At 36.8% G+C, this 24,737-nt stretch overlaps 1 protein-coding gene across 5 annotated transcripts in view; it reads right to left on the bottom strand.

Annotated features, from left to right (window-relative positions):
• LOC139129715 (liprin-alpha-1-like) overlaps positions 1 to 24,737 on the bottom strand; it is a 201,992-nt gene that overhangs the window by 48,980 nt on the left and 128,275 nt on the right. For all 5 annotated transcript variants that reach the window (XM_070695396.1, XM_070695426.1, XM_070695410.1 and 2 more), the window contains exons 2-4: positions 9,486 to 9,587; positions 4,535 to 4,699; positions 3,719 to 3,793 (exon numbers count right to left, since the gene is read on the bottom strand). In XM_070695396.1, the coding sequence (XP_070551497.1) occupies positions 3,719 to 3,793; positions 4,535 to 4,699; positions 9,486 to 9,587 (342 nt within the window). The remainder of the gene's footprint in view (positions 1 to 3,718; positions 3,794 to 4,534; positions 4,700 to 9,485; positions 9,588 to 24,737) is intronic.

The raw sequence follows: 24,737 nt of genomic DNA, 5'->3' as shown, positions 1-24,737 counted from the left end.
GGCAGACAGAGCTGATACCATCTTTCAATTAGGCACTCATTATATGTTTCCATAGAGACACCTTTTCTACGGGGCGGCCATTTTGGATTGAGACTTTCATACTATTGAAGAGCATAAAATAGTGTAAAATATCTTTTCCCTTCTAAGTTTTAAGGTTGTTGAGGTGCGGACAGTGTCACTGACAGACTGGAAATTTGTTTACAATGTGAAATGTTGAAAATTTCTGCCAAATCAAAGTGTGAAAAAATTCAACTGCCATGACTGATCATTGCCTGTCCTGTATTAGCAAGACTGGACCATTCACTTCATTATCATACACTGGAAAAAGTGTGAGTTAGAACGGTAAACCATAGCCCCAATATGAAGACAGACTTAACAAAAAAAGATAACTTGTATCCAAATATCAGAGGGTGGTCGTACACTATCGTTCTTTTTCAGAGATGCCAGGGCTTGCTTTTAAGTATGATTATTATACCAACTGCCTACCAATAAAATGCAAAAATGAGTGGGTATTCATCTGTGACCCTGCAGAATAATCCTGGGGCATTATGCCATGTACTCTGAAAACTCAAACCATATTTAATATAATTAGAACAATTTGACTGGAGGCTATTTGCGTCTCAGTCACGAAATACAGCTCTATTAGGGCTCTGCATTACTTCCTGACTTGCAGCCAATTTTGATTGTGCATGCAATTTTTGTTTTTTCTGAGATACATTTTTTTCAGGGCAGAGAATTGTTTGTTTAACGAACAGAAAACCATTCATCTGGTGAGAATGTCTGCTACATATTCTGACTTGACTTTCTGTCTAATTGTCTTGCTAGCAATATCATCAATTACCTGAAACTTGTATGTTGGACACGGATCTTATACTGGCATGTGTAATTGGTAATACACGACTACGATAAACCTTACAGATTTCATGTATGAACATCTGCATTTCACTGTGCGCAATGTGAGGGGTTTTCACTCATGTAAAAAAATGTTTTGAGTAGGACTGCATTGAAAATTTACTCGCTCGTAATGTGTATGTAATCTTTGAGTCAAAGGTATGCAGTGGTATGACAAAATGACCTTAATGAGCAACTACGCGATATGGATATGGAAATTACTTAATGTCTGAATACGGGTTAATTCCAAATACTGAATCTCATCCAAATTATCCAGACATCCGTGTAATGAGGTTAAAACTCATCAAGGCATTAGCTGACATTCACTGCAGTCATCCTTACAAATAAAAAAAAGGGAGTAAAATTGTTGAATAACTGCCACACGTAGTCTGAGAGCAGTTGGCATTCTGTATAGCATTTCGTGGCATATGTTAACAACCAGTTTGAACAGGATGATGGATCGGAATTTACAAATAATAATCCCCATAATATCTTGGCTTTTTTGATGTCATGACCGAGACAACTGACTCAATGACTTTTTGCTAGAATCGTGTTTGGGCAAGGCTTATCAAAGCTCCAAAAATTCCTTTCAGTTTTTTCCTAATCTGAACTTATGAACTTTCACAAAAATATTAACAAAACGTAAATGTGATATATAAGTAACAGATTACAAGCCTTGCAAATGGAACTGAAACTATACAGGGGCAATTTAAAATCTCATAACTCCATTAGGTTGTCAATCTTAGGCTGTCAACGTGATATTACCGTGTCCGTCTGGAGAAAATAGGAGCAGACTGTCAATTCACAACATTTATACACGCCAACTACATTTGACAATTGATTGGCAGAAACATATTGTAGCTAGACTGCTTAACTTGTAGAAACTGTCACTTAATATAGACCAGCCGCCGTGAACACAGAATAGCGCCCTAATTTTGAGATCCCAGGTGGGGCATTCAGTTTATCATGCAAATTTTGGTTCTTATTAAAAAACCGCCGCGATTCTAACTGATTAAAGTGAAACAGAGCTGTCCCAGAAGATCCACACAAACGGCGCGTGGGAATTCTCTCATCATCCTGCCCAGACGCCACCTGTTTCTGTTTTTCACGTCACGACAATAAAAAACAAATCTGTCTGCTCAATCTCAAATTTCACAGTGTTTATGAAGCCAGAGAAAGTAATTTGTCCGGCTTTGTCAGAAAGATGATGAATTCCGGTCCTGAATTCATAAGAAGATGATGTATAGCGAAATATCACAAAATTGACGTTTGCAGAGGACGGCCGAGAGTACCAGTATCTGAGAAGAACTAATCATGTGCAAAGGATGACTTCCCATCTAATCTGTCTTTATTAGCTTTGAGTCAGTGAAAAGGAAATTACAATACACCTGTTCCCACACACAAGAGTTTACACAGACCAGTGTCGGCCATTGAATATTTCTTCAATATAGCTACCTTCTTTTTTTCTTCAAATGTCACCGTTCTTGTACCAACAGCATCACCTTTCAATGGCCACTAATTTGCAATCTCATTCCCTCTATTCTGTTCCTCCCTTTCCTTCTCAAAGACCGTAAATGTCACTGAACAAGTCAGTTGTTCTATTCTAGGTGCATAGAATACCTTTTTTGGAATGCAGCATGCACAGGGCAGAAGATACATACAAGCCCTGTTATTTTTTTATGCGAGACGTTTATGCTTCCATGCCAAGATGAATATTTTTTTTGTCCCGTGAAAATGAGACGATGACGAAAACCATGCACTGTGTGACTTTTGCAAATGTTGTGATTTGATTAGAGAACTACCAATACCGACAGGGTTAATCAAATGTACCTTAGTGTTAAGCTCTGGAGAAATTACTCTGATTGAAAGAAAAACACTGCACACAGGAAAGATTACTGACCAAATCTAATATTTCTATTCTGCCTATTTTTCAGTCATATACGAGTACCGGCAATGATTGCTTTACATCCAATTTTTTAGGATCTTTTTACGGACACGTTGTAAAATGAACCATGCTCCTAAAACACAGTCTCTTCTCTTTTTTTGCTCTACAATCGGCTTTTTACTGCCAAGAATCACATTTGCTGGGCATGCGACAAGATTAACCCCTTCAAAACCAGAAACTTCCATGAAAAAAAAAAATCACAAACGAATTTCTACAATCCATGATAAATCTTTCTAAGTCGCAACCTGACTTCTAGCCATCTACATTGATGAAAATAATTAAATTATAATCCATACCAAACCACAATATTCATAATGAGGTTGGCAGAGTAGACTTCTGCTATCGGCTGGAAGATTTTTGTCACAACAGAATCCTCTGATGTTGTATTTAAATCAAACTTTCACTAAAACAGGCATATTTTGACTCTGAATAAACAAAACTTGGTATACACACATTTCTGTGGTTATTTCTACTTTGGACACCAGCACAACATCCTGTTCTTTGAAGATTAAAGGATAGTTTTAGATATTACCTAGAAAACATTTTGCAGACTATAGCTTTACATCAAAATACAAAATTTCATTTCAAATCAATTACATCTATCAACTAAAAAAACAATTCACTATGATGACCAGCAATGGATTGTAATTATTATCATCATAGTATTTAAAGTTGACAGAAATTTCAGGCAACGGCAGGACAGCTATATTGTTAGCAGAGCTTACAGGGCAGGACATTGCATGGAATCAATTGTATAGATACCCCTGACACATCTGATGGACTCGATGAATTACCCTGGAAAGAGTTGTCCACTGGTAGTGAAATTCTACCGTCTCTGTTTTGTAATACTTGCTCCTATTAGTTGGATGAATGTCAACTTACCTCTTGATTGGTTACTGCTAAATCATCTTCTAATGTAGCGACCCGTTCTAATGCTACTCTAAGTCTCTCCCTTACCTTGAATGGAAATGGTGATAAATTAGTACAGCTCTTTGATTGGGCAAAACATTTGACACAGCATAATAATTCTCATTCAAAGAGTAATATCTGATTTTTTTTTGTGTGAAGTGGAATTTTTGAACATATATTCTGGCAAGTTTTTGCTCGGCTGTAGCACATTGAAATTTTTTATGACACCTATGATCTGGCTACTCTATACGGTCATGCAAGAAATACGAAATAGTATGAATTACAACATAACTTTTACTATCTGTGTTTGAAGAATAATTCGTTGACTGTTGATGAAAACTCTCTTGTAGAAAATATAGACATTGATTCAAAGTATGCACTGAAATGGTGAACATCATTAAAGCAATAAATACAAACTTTACTCAAAATCTGTACGCTCATTTCACATTCCTTACATAAATTGCGTGCATCTGAATGCTTGAAACAATACCAACTGTGTGACAGCCAAATAAAAGTCCTGTTGTGGTCACATGACCTCCAGTTATTACTACACGATGTCTGCACAGCTTTTGTGTCCACAGATCAAGGAGCGTCATTGATGCCACTTTGACCCCATCAAATCAAATGGTGTCAAGAAAACATGTTTGGCACCTTCCAACAACCCAAGTTCCCTTCAATTCTCATCTCTCCTTGAGCAAGAAGCATCTAATTGACAGCTCTGTTGTATTTCTCAATTCCGCGATAAGTTCCAGAGCTTAGTTGTAAACTGTTACACGGAAACACACTTACTTTTTCGTCTAATGCCTTGTGGTGTTCAAACAGTGATTTCAACGCTTTCAAGACTTCTACTTCACTGGACACTCCAGCCGGTGACGACGCCTGCCGCTTGACTACAGTCATTCTTAGCGATCGCTCATGTCGTGACACAAGGCACTCTAAATGTTCTAGCAATAACTGCAATTGAAAGAAACATATGCTTATTAAATTAGGAGTAAAATGGCGGGAATAACCCTTTGAGTGCCACAATTTTTTCCCACCAAAATTTTAGTACAACATTTTACCAGTTTTTGCGAAATTTTCTGTAATTTTTAAGATAATTTTGGACCAAATAGACATCATATTTTATTTGCTACCGTTTTTTATCAAAATTTCGGCAAAAATCTGAAAACAATTTACCAGAGTTTATTTTATAAAGGTGACAAAGATTGACCATGGCGTTCAAAGAGTTAACTACTTCAAAGGCAACATTTGGACTTGAAGATAATTAGTATCTTCCTGTGAGTGATACAATATGATGACTTTGTTTTTAATTTAGCCAGGATTAGCCAGGACATTGTTTAATCGAATGCATGCAGTGCCAAAAAGTTGGGAAAATGTGAAACTTTCGCACTTCCTCAGAAAACCATTCATTAGTGGCTATTTTGATCGTGTCATACATTGAATATTTCATGGATAATCTAATGTTTCATGGATAAAACTCTACTTCAAGCAATTACTAAAAGTTGAACATGGCAACAAACATTTCGAAACAACATGCAGCTAAGTCCATGATATTACCATGGTAATAAAAATTCTTGGTTTCTTTCAAATGTTGACATTATTACGTAAAGTCTTTTGATTTGCAGGAAAGACATCAATGCTTAAATAATTCTAAATTTGTTCTCTTATTCTGTTCAAAAGCAGCTGGATCCACAAACGAATTTGTGTGCTGCAATGATCCAAGATGGCTGCTTTGTCTGTCATGTAATTTGTTGATTGGCATAATACTACAAGATGGTTGCCAAAAGTACTCTATGGGTCTTTTGCCATGATTAAAGGCCATCTCAAGGATGCTGCTATTTTTCATTTGTTCAGGGTTTGGCTGAGAATGTGTATTGTACCGGTACTTCTGGTTGTACATAGAAATACGCTGACAGCACAGCAATCCTACTAACAGTGCGCGATGAATTTAGTTGACATTCTACGTGACAATATCAGCAGCTTCATATTTAATGACGCTCACAACTGACTCATATTGATATGATGAATTTTATCTCTGACTGAGTTTAATTCAAAGACTATAAAAGACATTTGCAAATGGGGGGTTTGATCATTGCCATTCATGTCCTTCAAATGCCTCTATTAGAGGAACACAGCTACGTATGATCATTTTTGTTCTAATTTTTTGGACCATTTCCATTAGTTGAACAAAGTTGTCATTTTTGATGCTTTGCTGTGTTATAAAATACCGTGTAAAATAATCAATTTTTGAAATTAAAGAGGATTATGCATGGTATGCAGCGAGACGTTTTCAAGAATAGTCAAAAGTTCATTCGCATATAGCGATACATCAGTTGCACATTTCTGATAAACAACAAGCGTTGTTATCATTTTCTTTATCTGTTTCCTCTGCGAATGAGGCTGATGGAATGTAAGTAGTTTGGGCTGTAGCCATTATTATCAATGGCCAGCGTTGGCCTGTTTACAGGGAAGGAACAAACAAGTGACACCTAGTCAACAGTGGAAGTGACTGCCAAATTGATCCAAAGTTGATAAAATGCTCACTCACTCTTTATTTCTTGAAGTTTGAAGAGTTTTCACAAGTTTTAGATAAAAAACATGTCACTTTCAAATTTTAATTTCATGATTCACTTTATTAAAGAAGGAAATATCACATATAAAGCATGAATTATGATGTCATCCTTTCTTATTACATTATTTATGCTGCATTTATTACTCATTTATTACTGCCATACCATTCTAGAAAACCCCTAATATACTCCATGGAAACATTTCAATTTGCACTGAACATGAAATTTTTATGCATACACATTTAACATTTATACCATTTTTTACAAATATTGGATCACAATGCTGGTAGGCCACAGTTCTTCTGATTCCATGTAGTCAGACTGAGATCAATGAGATTGGAAACTTCAAATGTGTAGAGTGCTATGCATCAAACTTTGATGTGTGCTTCCTATGTCTAGAGTTAAAAACCAAACTTCAAATAAACTGGGGGAAAATATGAATATCTTGTCTGATTGCTGCATAGAATCTGCAGCTTGCCAGTGCTGACAAAAGATACTATTTGTTCTAAGAATTTGCTTAAACTATATGAAAACTTTGCATGGTTTGGTCATACAAAGAAGAACCAAAAGTGGATATCTTTTAATGAAGAAACAAAATTCAGATACAATGGACGAGTAAAAATGCTTGCTGATCACAAGCAGCTAATGAACATTGCAAAATTCCACAGTGACAGACAAAGCACATAATCTTGACAGAATTAACACTAACTATCATCGAAGGCGAAAACATTGGCAATTCTGAATTTGTGTGCAGACGAGAAAACCCATTACATTTGAAATCACAGAAAGTGTGCCATAACATCAGTGTGAAACAATTACCCGCCGTATTGACAAGCACACCTAAAAAGTAAATATTTTCCTTTTTTCAGCCTCAAAATGGTGATAAAAGTTTGATTAATGCTTCCTCTATATTCTGAAAGAGAAGATTGCCTCTAGGAAATAAAAGGGTTTCTTTCAGTAGCCGCTGAAGCATATCTGACTCTAAAGGACAGATTTTCACGACTTACAATATTCATCATAGCCATCAAACAACTCATCAGAGCCATCTGTAATATACAGTACAGTACTTCTACTCAGACTTCTTGAATTTGCAATTTACAGTCTGTAAAAGTCATAAACTGACAGTTTCCTTTGTAAAGTTTACGAATAAACTGCAAACAGATATGGTTTTTTTTTCCAAAATTTCACATTCATTTGATCTGATGGCGGTGTGCCAAGAACATTTGTAATAATAAGAAGCGAGGGATTGAGATTTTTCTTCTTTCTCCTTTCTCTCTGTGAGTGGTTACCTGCGCCACAATGATTTGTGCGTGCCACTAAAAAAAGTCGGCACTTGAAAAGAATACAAATTTACAGAACTTCGAGATTTGGTATGGTGTGGGTACCTGGTAACCATGGAGAGGGCAGTCGGTAATGTTCATTTTTCCCATAATTATACTTCAGGGTTATATCAAATGTCGCAATAACTCCAAGAGATATAATGTTCACGTAATAAAAACAAAAGCCGTAAAGATTTCACACTACTCTTGTCTTATCGCGAGTAATTCAATAAAATACATATTTGCCTGACTGCAAATGAGCAAATTTTGCGACGCACGATTTTAATAAACTGAGAAGTGAGCAGCTAATATTTAGTAGCGGTGTTCTTCTCACCAGATACACGTAGTTTGTAACGTCTGATTTCAGCTCTAAAGAGGTCATGTGCTGAATGGCAATGCAGAATTAGTCTAGCAATTTAGAAAATGAGTAGATGACACCCGATACCATCCCTAATCCAAAAAATATTAATGTGATACTTGGCTGAACAACCATATCCCAGGATAACTTTATGACTTGTTCTCAATATTTCTAATAAAGTGAACTTTTCCTTTTAGTTGCCCGCCATGTTTCCCAGTAATAAATTGGCAAAATCCGCATGATCAATTTACAGATGGCAGGAAAAACACAGCACCTCAAGTCAGCGATATGAATCAACAGGGACTGTGGAAAGTCTGTTTCTCGTAGTCTACGAAGCATGCTGAATTCAACAGCCATGAGGTACAGATGATCTGTTACCAGCATGTCTCTTCACTATATCGGCTACAGGCCATATTTCTCACTCTCGTATTTTCTCTCCCATCTAAATTACATCATTATAAAGCAAGACCACTACAGGATGGTTGTAATTGTTCTTTTTTTTTCTTCCATCGATTTTTTAAAGTTAAATCCGCAGGCGAAAGACACCATTACACACTATGCTCCAGACAAACAGCTGGATGTTGCAGGCTTTTATCGAAATTAACTTGGCCATAGAAGCTGAGATGAGTTGTAAGTTCTGTGTCGCTGTTCATAAGCCATAATGGAAGTATTACTCTCTTCAATCATTTTAAAATGTCTGTGGACTATTTTTTGAGAAGTTGTTGGGACTACATTATCTTAGGTGATCTATAAATAGACACATCTCGCAGACATCGAAACTAGAATTTTGTATCACAAGACTTCTCATTTTCACAATTTTTGTTATATTTCAGGTTTTCCACGTACATAAATTATGCACTGTATTCTAAATATTTTACATCTGTGTCCTTACAACAGATAAAATAGCCATACTTTGATGTCATTTTATCTTCACGCATGATATGAGTTGTGCTGTTAACCTCACTGAAACACAGAATGTTTCCGATAACCGTACTGATGTCACATCAAATATGTCAAAACAACATTTCAACGTGGTGTGATTATTTTCACTTACACAAAAACTTATACCATCAAATTCATAAGGTATAACCGACACCTTTGACTTTTGAACTTTAAATTATTCAGATGAATGCAACTCCTCAAAAGACTGATTTTTCACAGGAAAATGTGATGTTCAGTGTATTGTTATGACTGAGCACATCCTGCTTCAAGCATTACAATTGTCATTTGTCAATTCTTATAGGCTGTATGCACTCAAGGTCACATTCTAGGACTTTTTCACCAATTTTCAAGGACAATTTTGAAGTCAAAACACCATTTTCCAGATATCAATTTTATAATATATATCATTTTCATAGTCCATTGTACATCTACTTTTTATTATCCTGTAATATTTTAAAACTGTTGGCGGATACCTACTTTCCAGGACTTCAAGGACTCAATTTCTTGTAGCAAAAGGCACAATCTCTTCAAAAATGGATTTTAAAACTTACCCTAGTATTATTTCTTTCTGCTTTAAGTTCTGAAATTTCTTCTTCTCTTTCTAAAAGTTGCTCCCTCGTATGGTTTAATTCTTTTGTTAACGTTGCAAACTCCTGCAAAGACATATAATGAGAGAAGAGATTAGGTGTGACGGTTGAAGTAAGATAAATCCAGCAACATATTGTGTACAGCTGCATGAATAAAATAGATGCTGGAATCATTCACATTACACAAAATTTGCACTACACTTATTCATAACATGCATAAATGTACTACTATTTCTCCCAGTTTATGACAACATCATATATCTCTGTATGTTTTCACATGTGAGCAGAATTCACAGCTTGGCATATATGCGGGTGTACCCTCAGGATCTGTTAAAAACAAATGGCTTCCCAGAATGAAATATTCTCCAGCAAAATAACAAAGAAGCCATATTACGGATACGTTTTGTTTTGGCAATGATTTTGTGTAGTGTGCTTGGCAATACACGTTCACTCATACAGCCGTACTTGACATTTGAGTCAAGTGGTATGACATTCAACAAAACCCTACCACAGTGATTGTTACCACTTCTCACACACAAAAAGTCAAATAGTGACGTTTCACACCAAAACTTGCTTTGCAACACAGCTGTCACGGTCCAAGTGAATGTGAAATTGTTCACACAGGATTTTCACAACAGATTTATGTCATACAATATATGATATCTCATAATTAAAACTCAGTCAAACTTCTGAGGAACCTACTATTGTAGAAAATACACAGGAACAATCCCATCACACCTTTTATCAGTTCTATGAAGTCTTAAGACAGAGCAAAGTTTAGCAAGAAATTAGTAATCTTTTTATAGGATTTGATCAAAACTTTCTTAAAGGTTCTACCATTTGTATCATGACTAATGCATACAATATTAACGAGGTGTAAATGGTCCTCTTTGTCTCAGGTTTCATAAGATATTCATCAAGCTTGCATATTTAATAATGCACTGAGTGCCCTTTTATAAGTATTTGTCATGAATTGTAGATGCAGAATAATACATTATACAATGTACATCACTGATCATTTCCACAAAAGATACAATGTACATCACTGATCATTTCCACAAAAGTAACAAATATATTCTGCTGAATTGTAGTCAAGTATTAACTGAAAGGAAACCGGTCAGATGAAGCTAACGATGAGAATGATGAGAACTTTTCCTCAAAACGACTTGACAGTTTAGGCTTTATATGTACATTCACCAGTTTAAAGGGACAGGTTATCAGCTATCCATCTACACATATTGATTGACTGTGCACAACTTTCAAATGAAACCAAAGGACTGACATCAAACAAATGGTCAATACCAGCAGGCACTTACGCAAGAACCAGGGATTGAGAACTGCCCCTTTAAGTCTGTATAAGAAATTGGCCACACTGATCATTTTCATCTCTACACGTTCTTTCTTAGATTTAGCTGAACATTTTAATAGCAGCATTTGCCACATACCTACAGAACACTGGGCCACCTCCTCTACATGCAACAAATAAGTACTTGTCTACGGGTGCTTTTAATTACAAAGACATACAAATATACCCACTAAGATACAATAAAATTGTACTACCGGTTAGCACTGACTCAGCACTCTTCAATCATGCAAGAATTCACCCCTCCCCCCCATAGGTACATCACTTTATCTCCCTTCTATGATTTTCCACCACAAATCTTCTTGTTCTATGATTATCTTCAACAAGTCATCGTTGATGACACAGTCCCCACTTGTTAATGGGTATTTTGATTACAGGTCCTCAGAGAGGATAGAGCCCTCTTCATTAGGTCTGTGATAAAAATACTTTTGAATGAATTCGCTTGATACATGTCTGAGTTATGGTTCAGGACATGAAAAAAATCGTAACAAAATGGTCGCACAGTGGCCATATTGGATCGCATCACAAAACAAATTGATGTGCATAGCTATGACATTGGTCGATGTCCTTGTACCAACTTTGAATAAAATTGGTCGAAACATGCGATATGCCTGAGAAATGGCTCTGTACATGAAAAAATCGTAATAAAATGGCCGCCTGGCGGCCATATTGGATCGTATCACAAAACAGATTGACGTGCATATGTATGACATAGATCAATGTCCTTGTACCAACTTTGAATAAAATCGGTTGAGATGTGCCTGAGTTATGGCTCTGTACATGAAAAATCGTAATAAAATGGCCGCACAGCGGCCATTTTGGATCGTATCACAAAACAATTGCCGTGCAAAGCTATGACATTTGTCGATAAGCTTGTACCAACTTTGAATAAAATCGGTTGAAACGTGCCTGAGTTATGGCTCTGTACACAAAAAAATCGTAATAAAATGGCCGCCAGGCGGCCATATTGGATCGTATCACAAAACAAATTGACGTGCACATCTATGACATTGTCAATGTCCTTGTACCAACTCTGAATAAAATCGGTCGAAACATGCCTGAGTAATGGCTCTGTACATGAAAAAATCGTAATAAAATGGCCGCCAGGCGGCCATATTGGATCGTATCACAAAACAAATTGACGTGCATATCTATGACATTGGTCAATGTCCTTGTACCAACTCTGAATAAAATCGGTCGAAACATGCCTGAGTAATGGCTCTGTACATGAAAAAATCGTAATAAAATGGCCGCATGGCGGCCATATTGGATCGTATCACAAAACAAATTGACGTGCATCTGTATGACATTGGTCAATGTCCTTGTACCAACTTTGAATAAAATCGGTTGGAACATGCCTGAGTTATGGCTCTGTACATGAAAAAATCGTAATAAAATGGCCGCACAGCGGCCATTTTGGATCGTATCACAAAACAAATTGCCGTGCACAGCTATGACATTTGTCGATAAGCTTGTACCAACTTTGAATAAAATCGGTTGAAACGTGCCTGAGTTATGGCTCTGTACATGAAAAAATCGTAATAAAATGGCCGCCAGGCGGCCATATTGGATCGTATCACAAAACAAATTGACGTGCACATCTATGACATTGGTCAATGTCCTTGTACCAACTCTGAATAAAATCGGTCGAAACATGCCTGAGTAATGGCTCTGTACATGAAAAATCGTAATAAAATGGCCGCCAGGCGGCCATATTGGATCGTATCACAAAACAAATTGACGTGCACATCTATGACATTGGTCAATGTCTTGTAGCAACTCTGAATAAAATCGGTCGAAACATGCCTGAGTAATGGCTCTGTACATGAAAAAATCGTAATAAAATGGCCGCCTGGCGGCCATATTGGATCGTATCACAAAACAAATTGACGTGCATCTGTATGACATTGGTCAATGTCCTTGTACCAACTTTGAATAAAATCGGTTGGAACATGCCTGAGTTATGGCTCTGTACATGAAAAAATCGTAATAAAATGGCCGCCTGGCGGCCATATTGGATTGTATCACAAAACAAATTGACGTGCATCTGTATGACAAATGAAGTAATCCTTGTACCAAGTTTGAATGAAATCGCTCCAGGCATCTCTGAGATATCTGCGTGAACGGACGCACACACGCACGCACGCACGGACGCACGCACGCACGGACGGAACATACAAACCTATAAGTCCCCCGGACGGTGTCCGTGGGGACTAATAAAGCTGTCCGTACCTAACATATCCAATACATGGGATAATATGATCTATGACATAGGCTGTCACTGACATATGTATGTCTGAACTGAATAGCATGTTGAGAGTATATAAATCATTCTGTATATAAAAAGAGGAAAAATTTATGAAATACATTTTATTGGAACATGAAGGCCAATTTCTAAAAATAGAATCAACTAAAACTAGCAAAGTTTCCAAAAGAGTGTTTTGGGAAAGCTTTACCGTGATTAAAAACTTCTGAAAAAAAAACACGGCCCTTTTGATGATGTCATTCATCTTGTATAGCAAATTCAGTATATGCGCTGCGAAGGTCATTAAGTGTTGACAGAACAGCATTTCGGGCAGCTACCTGACTAAGTGACATCAAAGTGTTACTATGGTTACAAGGACACCATGGCAATTTATCAGCTGAAGTACTTAATCCCTGCTGGACGGCCGACCACCGAAGCCTTGGAATATTCATCAAAAATGACAGCGAAATCACTTGGAATCTGCTAGCCGATTTGATTGGCCAGCATTGATGGAGATCGATTTGCATAAATGGAGGTAGATTTGCATAAATTGAGATAAATTTGCACTCGCTGTACTGAGTGAGGTTTAGAGAGATTTACACCCCACTCAAGTCAAGTTCAAAGCACTTGTAATACTAAATCATAGTTAACGAAATTACGCAGTCAAACCAGCTTTCGGAGTGCCCTTGTTAGAAGTCAAATCTCTCCCACAAACAAGCCGATTTGAAGCCATGCGGTACTGAGATAGTAAATCCTAGAACGCTGTGTATCAATCAGATTTCAAACCGGAAATCAGTTCAAGCAGAACTATTACTGTGGAAACGAACTGAAAGAAAACTGCAACAGTTATCCTGGGATTGTGTTACAAATGGAGCCAAGGTACAGATGTATGCACTCAAGCCTGTTATTTCGCAGGGTTTGAAGACAACGACACGCACCTGAGCAGTTGGCTGGCAGGCCCTAGACATCATTGCAGTCAGTGGGTAGCCTCAGGATATTGGGTTTTGTTGTCTGCCTTGCTGCATTGGGTTTGCCAGGAATAGGGGGGGGGTAACAGTAGTGGGAGGGTAGCAATTACTTTGGGAGGGGTAGTAATGAACATGCTTTATTCCTGGGGTGAGGTGGGGTATTGCCATGCCTCTGTAAGAGGGCTGCGGACAAACTTCCAGATGATTGGCAGAATACATGTAGCATTTTGCTGTTGGACCTTTGAGCATTGCAGGGGGTTAATACGCAGTGGCCACAAATAGAGTGTGCGCAGTTTCAGAGCTGAGTAAAACCTTAACCAATAAGGGAAAAAAAAAAAAAGTTCCCTTAACTTGCCCTTCAGGAAAAACAGTAAAAGTTGGTCAGGAAATTTTTATGCAAATTTTTTTGTCTCAAATTTGAAGTAACCCATTGAAAATCCACACATTTTGGCAAAATCATGCGTGATGCTTAAAAATATTGTAACAAGTCATCGTTGATGACACAGTCCCCACTTGTTAATGGTACTTTGATTACAGGTCCTCAGAGAGGATAGAGTCCTCTTCATTAGGTCTGTGATAAAAATACATGTACTTTTGAATAAATTCGCTTGATACATGTGTGAGTTGTAGTTCAGAACATGGAAAAATCGTAATAAAATGGCCACACGGTGGCCATATTGGATCGTATCAAAAAACAAATAAATGTGCATTTGTATGACGTAGGTCAATGTCCTTGTAGCAAATTTGATTAAAATTGGTTGAGATATGCCTGAGTTATGGCTTGTACATGTAAAATCATAACAAAATGGCCGCACAGCAGCCATATTGGATCGTATCACAAAACAAATTAATGTGCATATGTATGACATTGGTCAATCTCCTTGTACCAACTTTGAATAAATTCACTTGATACATGTCTGAGTTATGGTTCTGGACATGAAAAAATGTAATAAAATGGCCACACGGTGGCCATATTGGATCGTATCACAAAACAAATCAATGTGCATGTGCATGACATAGGTCAATATCCTTGTACCAAGTTTGAATAAAATCGGTTGAGTTATGCCTGAGTTATGGCTCTGTACATGAAAAAATCGTAACAAAATGGCTGCACGGCGGCCATATTGGATCGTATCACAAAACAAATTGATGTGTATAGCTATGACATTGGTCAATGTCCTTGTACCAACTTTGAATAAAATCTGTTGAAACATGCCTGAGTAATGGCTCTGTACGTGAAAAAATCGTAACAAAATGGCTGCACGGCGGCCATATTGGATCGTATCACAAAAAAAATTGACGTGCATATCTATGACATTGGTCAATGTCCTTGTACCAACTTTGAATAAAATCAGTTGAAACATGCCTGAGTTATGGCTTGTACATGAAAAATCATAATTCATAATAAAATGGCCGCCTGGCAGCCATATTGGATCGCATCACAAAACAAATCGACGTGCATCTGTATGACATATGAAGTAATCCTTGTACCAAGTTTGAATGAAATCGCTCCAGGCATCTCTGAGATATCTGCGTGAACGGACGGACGGACGCACGCACGCACGCACGGACGGACGCACGCACGCACGGACATGACCAAACCTATAAGTCCCCCGGACGGACTAAAAAAGTTTAGGGTTGGAGGGTTGTAAATAGGGTAGGTCAGGTTACCAGAATGGCATATTATTTTTTCTATTTATTTGGCCTATCGATAATGCTAGCTAACTGTCACAGTACACGTAAATTCTATATGACAGATTTTCTGTTATGCACAACCATCCATCATTTCAGATCACCTTCCGGTATTAACAAGTTTGGCTTGACACTGGATACAGTACAAACCATCAGTGGATATAACAAATAACAGAAATATCACGCTGGAGAGAAACTAACGTTTCCTCCGTGTCATTGCAAATTTGCAGCAAGGACTGAAATTCACGTGGCAAATTCAATTGGCTCTGCCACTGAGACCGATCTGCATAACACAACATAAAGGTATTCTGTAGTCCTGTGGGTCTAATCAAACACAAGCCAATGGTCTGTCTGTAACATCACTCACACAGATAACCAAAGCACAGGTTACATCTACTTCAGACAGGGTCAACTTAAATTTGGAAAGGAAACATTCACTGATAAAATTGAGATTCTCATCTCAGAAAAGGGTTCACTTTCCATTCACATGTAAACTATTTTATGATATTGCTCAACTGGGACTGGTACTCGTAAGTTGATGAAATATTTTTCTGTATCACTTTGAAATTTTCATGTGTGTTAATACAGAAAAACGTCCGAATTCAACCACTCATATTCTGAGCACGCTTTTGCCAACCCCCTATACTTGTAACGCCACATCTAATATCATCCATTATGCGCTTACGCTTCCCAAACAATTGACATTGCTTCTCGGTTGTTTTACCGGAGGAGGTACATGTACATTTGTATCTCTCATTCACGACATTGACTGTGTTAACTGTACCGATACTTTTTTCATAGTCTGTGCGGTGCAGTGCTGTGTTTGTTGGATACCGGAACAATAACCAAGTGATGCAACTCTTGACCTATGACTTTTGGATGACAGAGGGATATGATTACTATTAATCGCAGTGAAAGACAAAGGCGATGAATTTCGCCGTGATGGCACTTCTCCTTGAATTAAGGAGCAGATATATTTGGAACACTTCACGATGATGTTTTACAATATTCATGCCCAACTCAAATGATGTGATGACCATGTCATAAATAAATAAAGCCCTGAAAAAGACCGAAAACTCCCAACTTTAGAAAAGACGTTTGCAACTAGTTTGCAAGGAATGAAAATGATACCACCAACAAAGTCATACTATTGCTATTCACACCTGCACAGAGAACCTTTGAAATCTAACTTCAATTGTAACAGTGAGCTATTAAAAATCAAATTATACATCTTGCTTATACCATGCTTTTGTCACATCACACTGGGTGTCTGTTTTCATCTCATTTTAGTACTTGAAATCATTTTTACAGAAAGAGCTTCACCGCCGTGTGTTTAGGATATTCAAGATCTGAGCACTGCTTCATGCCGGTCCACTGGGGAGTTGTTAACTTTAGGAGACGTCTCATGGACGGTCACAGATGGAAGTGAAATTATCCTCGATAAAACTGAGACTTGATCAAAAATAGATGATGCATCGATAGTTTTAACGTCTTCCCAAATTACCCAACGAGCCAGGAAGTGTACAATTTCTTGATGATAACAAATTACCATGCGGCATGCAATTTACATCTGTTCATGTTACTTGTTGGCCAATAGCACTGTTCATGGTTACAGGTTTGTTACTAAAAATAGCTGCACACGCACGACATTGGACATGGATACATGAAATGCCGACAAATTTTATCAATGTTGCATGCGTGAAGCTGTTTTTCCAGCTCGTACTATGAGTCGTGAATATGGGATTTAGTATTCACTGTTACACTACAAGTTGCCTACTACTGGCAAGATGTATTTTTGTCATTCTTGTATGCGTAATTTTATAAAAAAGTAATCTGAAAATGCAGACATATGTTTAGTTCTGCATATTAATAATAAAAGAATAACTTCAATTGTGAACAGTCCTATTGTCGCTGTGTGTTTTGCCTCTGAGAAGTTGAATTTGAGTCAAGTTCGAAAAATTTGTACGTATGAAAAATATAAACTAAAATATAAAATAGATTTTTGGGAGTCTGTTTCGATCATGGGGCTGAAAATAAAAAGTTTGAATTATGGAGGCATTATTTTTTGTATTACCAGTGAAAAACAAGTGCCACAGCAGACCAGACAGATTGAGCATTTAATGAAGATTCAAAATTGCCAGCTCTTAAACTATGGACTGGAACTTAGCAAGCATGGAGTACCTACACTGCCAAAGTAAAAATCTGCCAAAGAATTCCAAAATTTTTTTCAGAAGGAAATTCCTGCCCCAAAAACCTAGTCAGCAACAGTTGACCAGTATCGAAAAATTGCATATTGTCAGTTATAGCAGCAAAAATATGTTTTTTCACATATAAAGTGTGGGTTTTTTCATAAAGGCCACAATATGATAGTAATCTTCAAACACTTTGTTAAACATGACACGACAGAATAGACTTGAGTCGTGCAGGTACGCGGAACACACAATTGAAAAAACTCCCGCTTGCTGTTTTGACATATCAGTATTTACCACCGAATTTTCAATTGACACATATTTCTCATGTAAAGTATGAATACACATGTACATTAACACAATTACACTTGTCCTCAATTAAATTATGTTCCCTAGGGGACAGATTGCTATGGCAAATACACCCGATGGCATGAAATATCTCAAAACCCTTTCAAGCTCTGCCATTAATCATCAAACATCCTGGGAACGGATTCAAAAGATTTTTTTTTTTCAAATCTAAATAATGAAATTTATTTGTGACAAAAAGGAAACATGCAGGAGTTATTTTGATGTTTTTTCTCAAAGGTCACAGTCCATAAATGCATTTAACGCGTAAAAATACCCATTTAACGAAGCAACATATACGTGTAGAATCATCTTTTGGGTGTACTGGCAATTTTTGTGGGTTTCATTGATTTTAAGTTTTATTCAGAGCCATACACACAAAAACCACTGTACTGTACACATCTACAAAACTAAGGTATATTATGGAATAAATCTGTCTGGGCCATCCAGATGTTTTTTTTGTTTCTTTTTAATAAAATTTTTATAATATTATTGAATTAATATTATCAAATAATTGGAAGAGTCCCTTTGTTTTGTTTTGTAGGTTGCATTTTGTAGGATTCACACAGCACTCGTAGATAATCAGCAATAAATATACAAACCATCAACACAATTTATTAAGTGTCGTGTGCAGACCGATACACTAAATATGGAAACAGTGGAATCTAGTAGGACAACCAGGGTCAAGTACGAAACATAAAATTACATTTGAAATATCAATTTAGGTATAGACGGGTGGATCAAAACTCAAAATATCAAATTTACATGGCTGTAATTGCGCAATCAATTATATGCAGATTTTGAAAATACTAAAACACTTGAATTTTTTCTTCTTTTACTCTTTCCTAATACACGTTATGTAAATAGAGATGTCATAATAAACAAAAGATACATTGCAAATAATGATCGAGTTGTCAAAGAATTACAAGAACATTTCCATTTCTTTTTGACATATATTAATACAGAAGGTATGATAATAGCAAATGGTAGCTCTGTGAGAATTGTGTGTCAGGCTTGATATGATTTACTCAAGTTGTGATGAAATTGCCCAGGTACGCTACTATTACTTTGTCTGGAAAAACATCTTTGAAACATCAACTGACTGAATTCAGAACTCAAATTACTACCATAAAAATAAGCGAAAAAGTCAATATGCTGATTTTTATATTAACCACTGTGTAATTCAGTTGACTACACATTAAACACATGGTCGATAGAGTCTGCTGATTTGCCTCACAGTAAGTAGTAAAACTAGTATGCACCTTGAAAGTGAAAGATTTTAACTTTTGCTAAAACTTTCCTCAAGGAAAATTTCACCAATTCCCTTTCAAAATCAGGAATAAATATCAGGGGTCACTGTGCAAACTTTGGTACCAGAGAACCAAATTACCTAACATTTACCGATATTTGAATTTCAAAATGGCTGCCATCCCAATGTCACCTCTATGGGGAAAAATTCAAACATTAAATCTTATACACAAAAGCAAGACAGAGAAAATTTTATATCAAGAGCTTCAAAAATGAATCCTAACAGGTGGTAGATCAGAAAAAATGGTAAAAAAAGGAGTCTGAATATCTGTCCCTGAGGTGCATTCTGGCTTTTCTCTGTGAAAGACATTTCAGGGAGTTGCTGACTAACAGTTATTACTACAACCCATTTGCCCTAATTTACTCTTCAAGTACTGCCATCTCCATTGTTAGGGACTGACATCAGTAATTCTGTTTTTTTTTTTCTCCGTGAGGAGAGACGGCAGGGAAAGCAAATAGGTTTCTCCTGCTGAAGGTAATGATTGCCTGAACAGAAAACCCAGCAATACAATCTGGATTTCAGTCCGTGGCGTATGTTTGTGGCAAATACACCACTGTGAGGTAATTTCCTTTCAACCCCTCATTATTGAGAATTCTGACCTCAGAAAGAACATTCGAAAAAAAATCCGCAAATTTTCAACAGTGTCAAGACTTCATTTACAAACAAGCATGACCGCTGGGTTACAACCAGTCACATTTGCTGTTATCATTACGCCCTATTTCAGCGGAGGGATTTTCTGTAAAGTTAGACAAACAAAGTGATCGAACTGAGGTGGGTTCATCCTGCGCACTTTGTTCAATTTCCAAGCTTTTACAGTAATTCCATAAAAGCTCTTGTGACTTTTACTGATTGCAATGACATCCGCCATTTAAGGTTGTTGGTGGTCTAGTTTATCATCGATCTTGCCGGTTTTTTTTCTTACTTTAAATACATTAATGACACCATGATGAGACAATCTATTCATCATCTGATGCTCCCTAATCATTCACATGTTATCTGATTGCCATGTGACAGAAATAGAGGACGGGAAATGCCCTAGCAGATCTCCATGTTCCTTGTATGTTAACCCTTTGACAAGGCGTTGTCACATACAATTTACCAATTTACAGTCTACCAATATTGTACAGTCGATATGTATGCATATGCACGTAGGTATATATGTACATGTATGTAATATGTGTGTGCGTGTGTGTGTGCGCGTGTGCGTGTGCACGCATGCATAAGCTAATAGCATAACTAAATAATGCATAAAATATTTGCACTATGAACAGAACTCTATGCTTAAACACTCTAGCATTTGAGGAGTACAGATGCTTGTTCTTGATTTCAAAATTTTTTTCCCTTACTTTTTGAAAATCTGTGTTATAATAAAAAAGTGTATTAGCATTGCGTCTGCAAAATTATTTCTTTCAGACGCAGAATATTGCCTCTTCAATAAAATACACAGATAAGAAAATCACTGGTGTTAAAGTGATCTTAAAAGTGAACAGTCCGTGACTCCCTGATTTGCGAAAAATCAATGCACCAGATATCAAACGCTGAGAGCGATGTCCTTGGGAGAGAAAATTGAACGGCAACTAAGGAATGGCGGAATATTGAACATGCACGTTACATGCTGTTCAAACGTGCAACAATGGCAAAGGCTTTAATAAAACCATGTATCGTAAGTAAGAAGCTGGGGAAATGAAACCATATAATGACCCGGATAATGACCAGGCCAAGGTAAAAAATAACTTTTGTGATTTTCAGTGGGTTTCTCTAATTGTATTAAAGAGACACCGCAGTACGTACACTTGCGACATGCTCAATATCATTGACAATGTCGTATACTGCTGTTTTGCAATCTGCTCAAATAGAATTACCGGTAGTGCTAGCTGGCGCAAGGATGTGTGCTTGTTTATTTTTCTCTGCGCAGCTTTGAAATGATTGCTTTGGGTATTATCAGTATTCAAGTCATAAAAAAGCAAATTACAATTATAATGGCATTACTATTATTGCTATAATATTACAGTTGTGATTATCATTATTATCATTACTCAATCATCGACACTCAAAAGATACACACACACCTGAAGTGTATCAGAAATTTCCAGACTATTAAAATTGATGGAGTTAAAGGTTGTCGCCTTGCTTTTCCATATTTGAACATATTTGCCATACAGTTCTTCATCATGGCGCAAAAAGTGAAAATGTACATTTTCATAGACAGCAATGGCAAGATCTTGAGTTGAAAATTTTTAAAACTGCGTCAACTTTGGCGTTTATGATCCTGAATGAAAAATATGACATGGCATGTCCATACGATACTGCAACTTTAATGTGAAAATGTGACGTAAAATTTTGTGATTCAATATCTGTACAGTGAACATGTTGCCAGTCTTAATTTGTTTGTCTGATCACAAGAACCTGCAATTGAGCAAAAAAAAGGTTTCGTTTTGTATTTATGATATTGAGACAGGAAATGAAGGAACACTCATAAAAGTAATCCGATCAATATTCCATGAAAAATTACTTTCCTGGTAAATATTATGGCAAGCTACTCTCCAAAGTCTAGGAAAAATGGGAAACAAGTTGTTCATCCGTCGTCAAAGATGTAAACACTCAACAGACGCTGCAAAAGCAAGACATACTTGTCTGCTCATACAGTAAACGATATCTACTGTCTCTGACATATCAGTAGCAGATATGCTTTGTTTTTGGAGTATGTACAGGGTACTTTTCCTAGATTCTCTTTCGTATCTAAGAAGAGTTGAAGAGGCCGGTGAATATTATCGATCAGACCTATGGCTATCAAGTTCTGCTAGGATACTTCAGTGGATCTGATAAAATGACTGCTGCAGTCTGGCTTTTTGTTTTCGTGTTTTTTTTTTGGTACGATTTCAACAAACTATGAATCAAAACGTTGTGTTTACAATCTGCAAGTTCACTGACTTCACAATTTTTCTGACTTTAAGTTTTAGATTGTGTAATGTTGAATGTATGAACAAGTATAATCAAAATGATAACACGACAGCAGGTTATGATATTTATGAACTGACTTTTTATCATGTCTTGGTTTTTTGCATACATTTCTCAAGAGACCACATGAAGAATGAATTTTTCAGATCTGATGTCGTATTTCAATAGCACAATTTCTGGCTGAAGAGAAACAAGGGGAAAGGTTTATGGGTGTTATAAAAAGCCTTAATGACTCAATAAAATTCAAAAATTAATCACATTAATCAAAAGAAGGAGATAGCCGACCAGGCTGAAAACAAACTTTCATTAACTCAGAACCATAGCAACAGCTCTGTGGGTTGCTGTGCTGTGTTTGAAAAGACCCAGTCGGTATTTTTGCTACAGGTGGTACCTGGATACATTTTACTGTGGTTTCAAAAGCCATACCCTCGGCACATCAATGCAATTACATTGGGAGATATCAGCAACTGTACTCAGCCATGGCATTTAACTTGTATTATTAAACATTAGCAAAGACGCTGAAACTGCTTAATTTTTCAGAATATCATAAACCTACAAAATTCTTTGACAAGTAGCAAATTTTCTTTACTCACCAAATACTGATCTCACCACTCATATTTACTTTTTTGGGGCTTTTTACAATGCCAGGGAAATTTCTGGTACCAATTAGCACCTCAGGAACAGATATTCTAACTATGAAGTTTTCCCAATATTTTGCTGGTGTGTTGCCTGTTTTGTCTTATTTTAAAGCTTGTGGGGCAAATGGAAATTTTTTTGAAAATTTACCTTTGCCTCCCTCGAGTTAACATGGAGATAGCTGCCATTTTTAATGTCACATAACCCTAAATGCTTAATAATTTTTTCTTTAGTACCAAAATTTGCACGATATACCATGATTTATTTTCATGAATTTTGAAAGAGCACGCTTTGAAGATTTCTTGAGGAAAGTCTCAAAGTTGAACTCTTTCAGTTTGAGGTGAGCATTAGCTTAACAATCCATCTGACTCAGCAGGAACTATCTATACAAGAACTGAAGTTTTACACAATCGAATCAAAACGTGACGATAAAACCATTTCATACTGTTAGTTTCAAAAGAGACTCATCTCTGACAATTCTGTCTGGTTAGTATCCTCTATGACAAGAAGCTGAAGAATTCCTGTTCCCCGTTTTTCTTTGAAATCTTGTCAGAGTAAATGTCTTTCCTTGTACATTCAATTGTTAGGCATTTATTCACCAGGGTATGGATGGAGAGCTTTTAACCGGGAGCGTTCAACTTTCTCTTGCTTTCACCTGAAGAACGGAAAATAAGTGCAGAATATGGGACACAGAGACTTGGGGAAAAAAAAGGCAAATGAAAAACCTGTGTTTCAAACCCTGTCCACTGTCTTACACAAATGGTACATCAGCAGCACAAGATGCCATCAAAGGCAGATAGTACCGTTTGACGGACATGAAAGGGAAACATCAAACGTGGAAGGAATTTTCAAACAAATGGAAGAGCCACATACCATTTGATATCATGAAAGGAGTGAGTGGACCCCGATTCACACTTCCATTAACACTCCAGTGAATTTCCCACTAACGATGTGATTCGCGACAAGAGAGTGATCAATAACTTCAATATTTCTGAACTAATTTTAGCATTTTTTCATATCCAACAGCATAATGGGCTGACACCATTGCATGCATTCATGAGTGAAAACGGACGAAGGATTCTCAGTTTGAAAAATATTTTAGCTGCTAAAAGCCAATTTTTTTTTGCAACAAGAGAACATTTTATCACACAAATACATACACATACAGAGCAATGCTCTAAATTTGCCTGTTCATAGGTAAAATTTCAACCTCTCTGATTTTTTCAAAACTCTGTTATCCTGTACGCTTCCCTATGGCTAGTGATACGACAATACAATGTAAAATATTGATTTACGAGGGTTTGGGAAAAATCCATACCTAACTGAAGTCTGCCTTTTTCTCAGAAGTTCACAAATTATCGACATATTGTGTTTCCCTGGAGCACAATGCACATGTGTACTACTACTACTATTAACACACTATTTTAAAATTCATGAGTTGCAAGAAAAGTTCTCACTTATTCTGAACAATAGTAATTCCACCATGCCTTGAAGTGTTTGTTACTCTTTTT

The sequence above is a fragment of the Ptychodera flava genome, chromosome 1 (assembly GCF_041260155.1).
Source record: "Ptychodera flava strain L36383 chromosome 1, AS_Pfla_20210202, whole genome shotgun sequence".
In the NCBI taxonomy this organism is placed as follows: Eukaryota; Metazoa; Hemichordata; class Enteropneusta; family Ptychoderidae; genus Ptychodera; species Ptychodera flava.
Note: the sequence above shows the minus strand (reverse complement) of the source record. Positions and strands in the feature narration are given on the sequence as shown.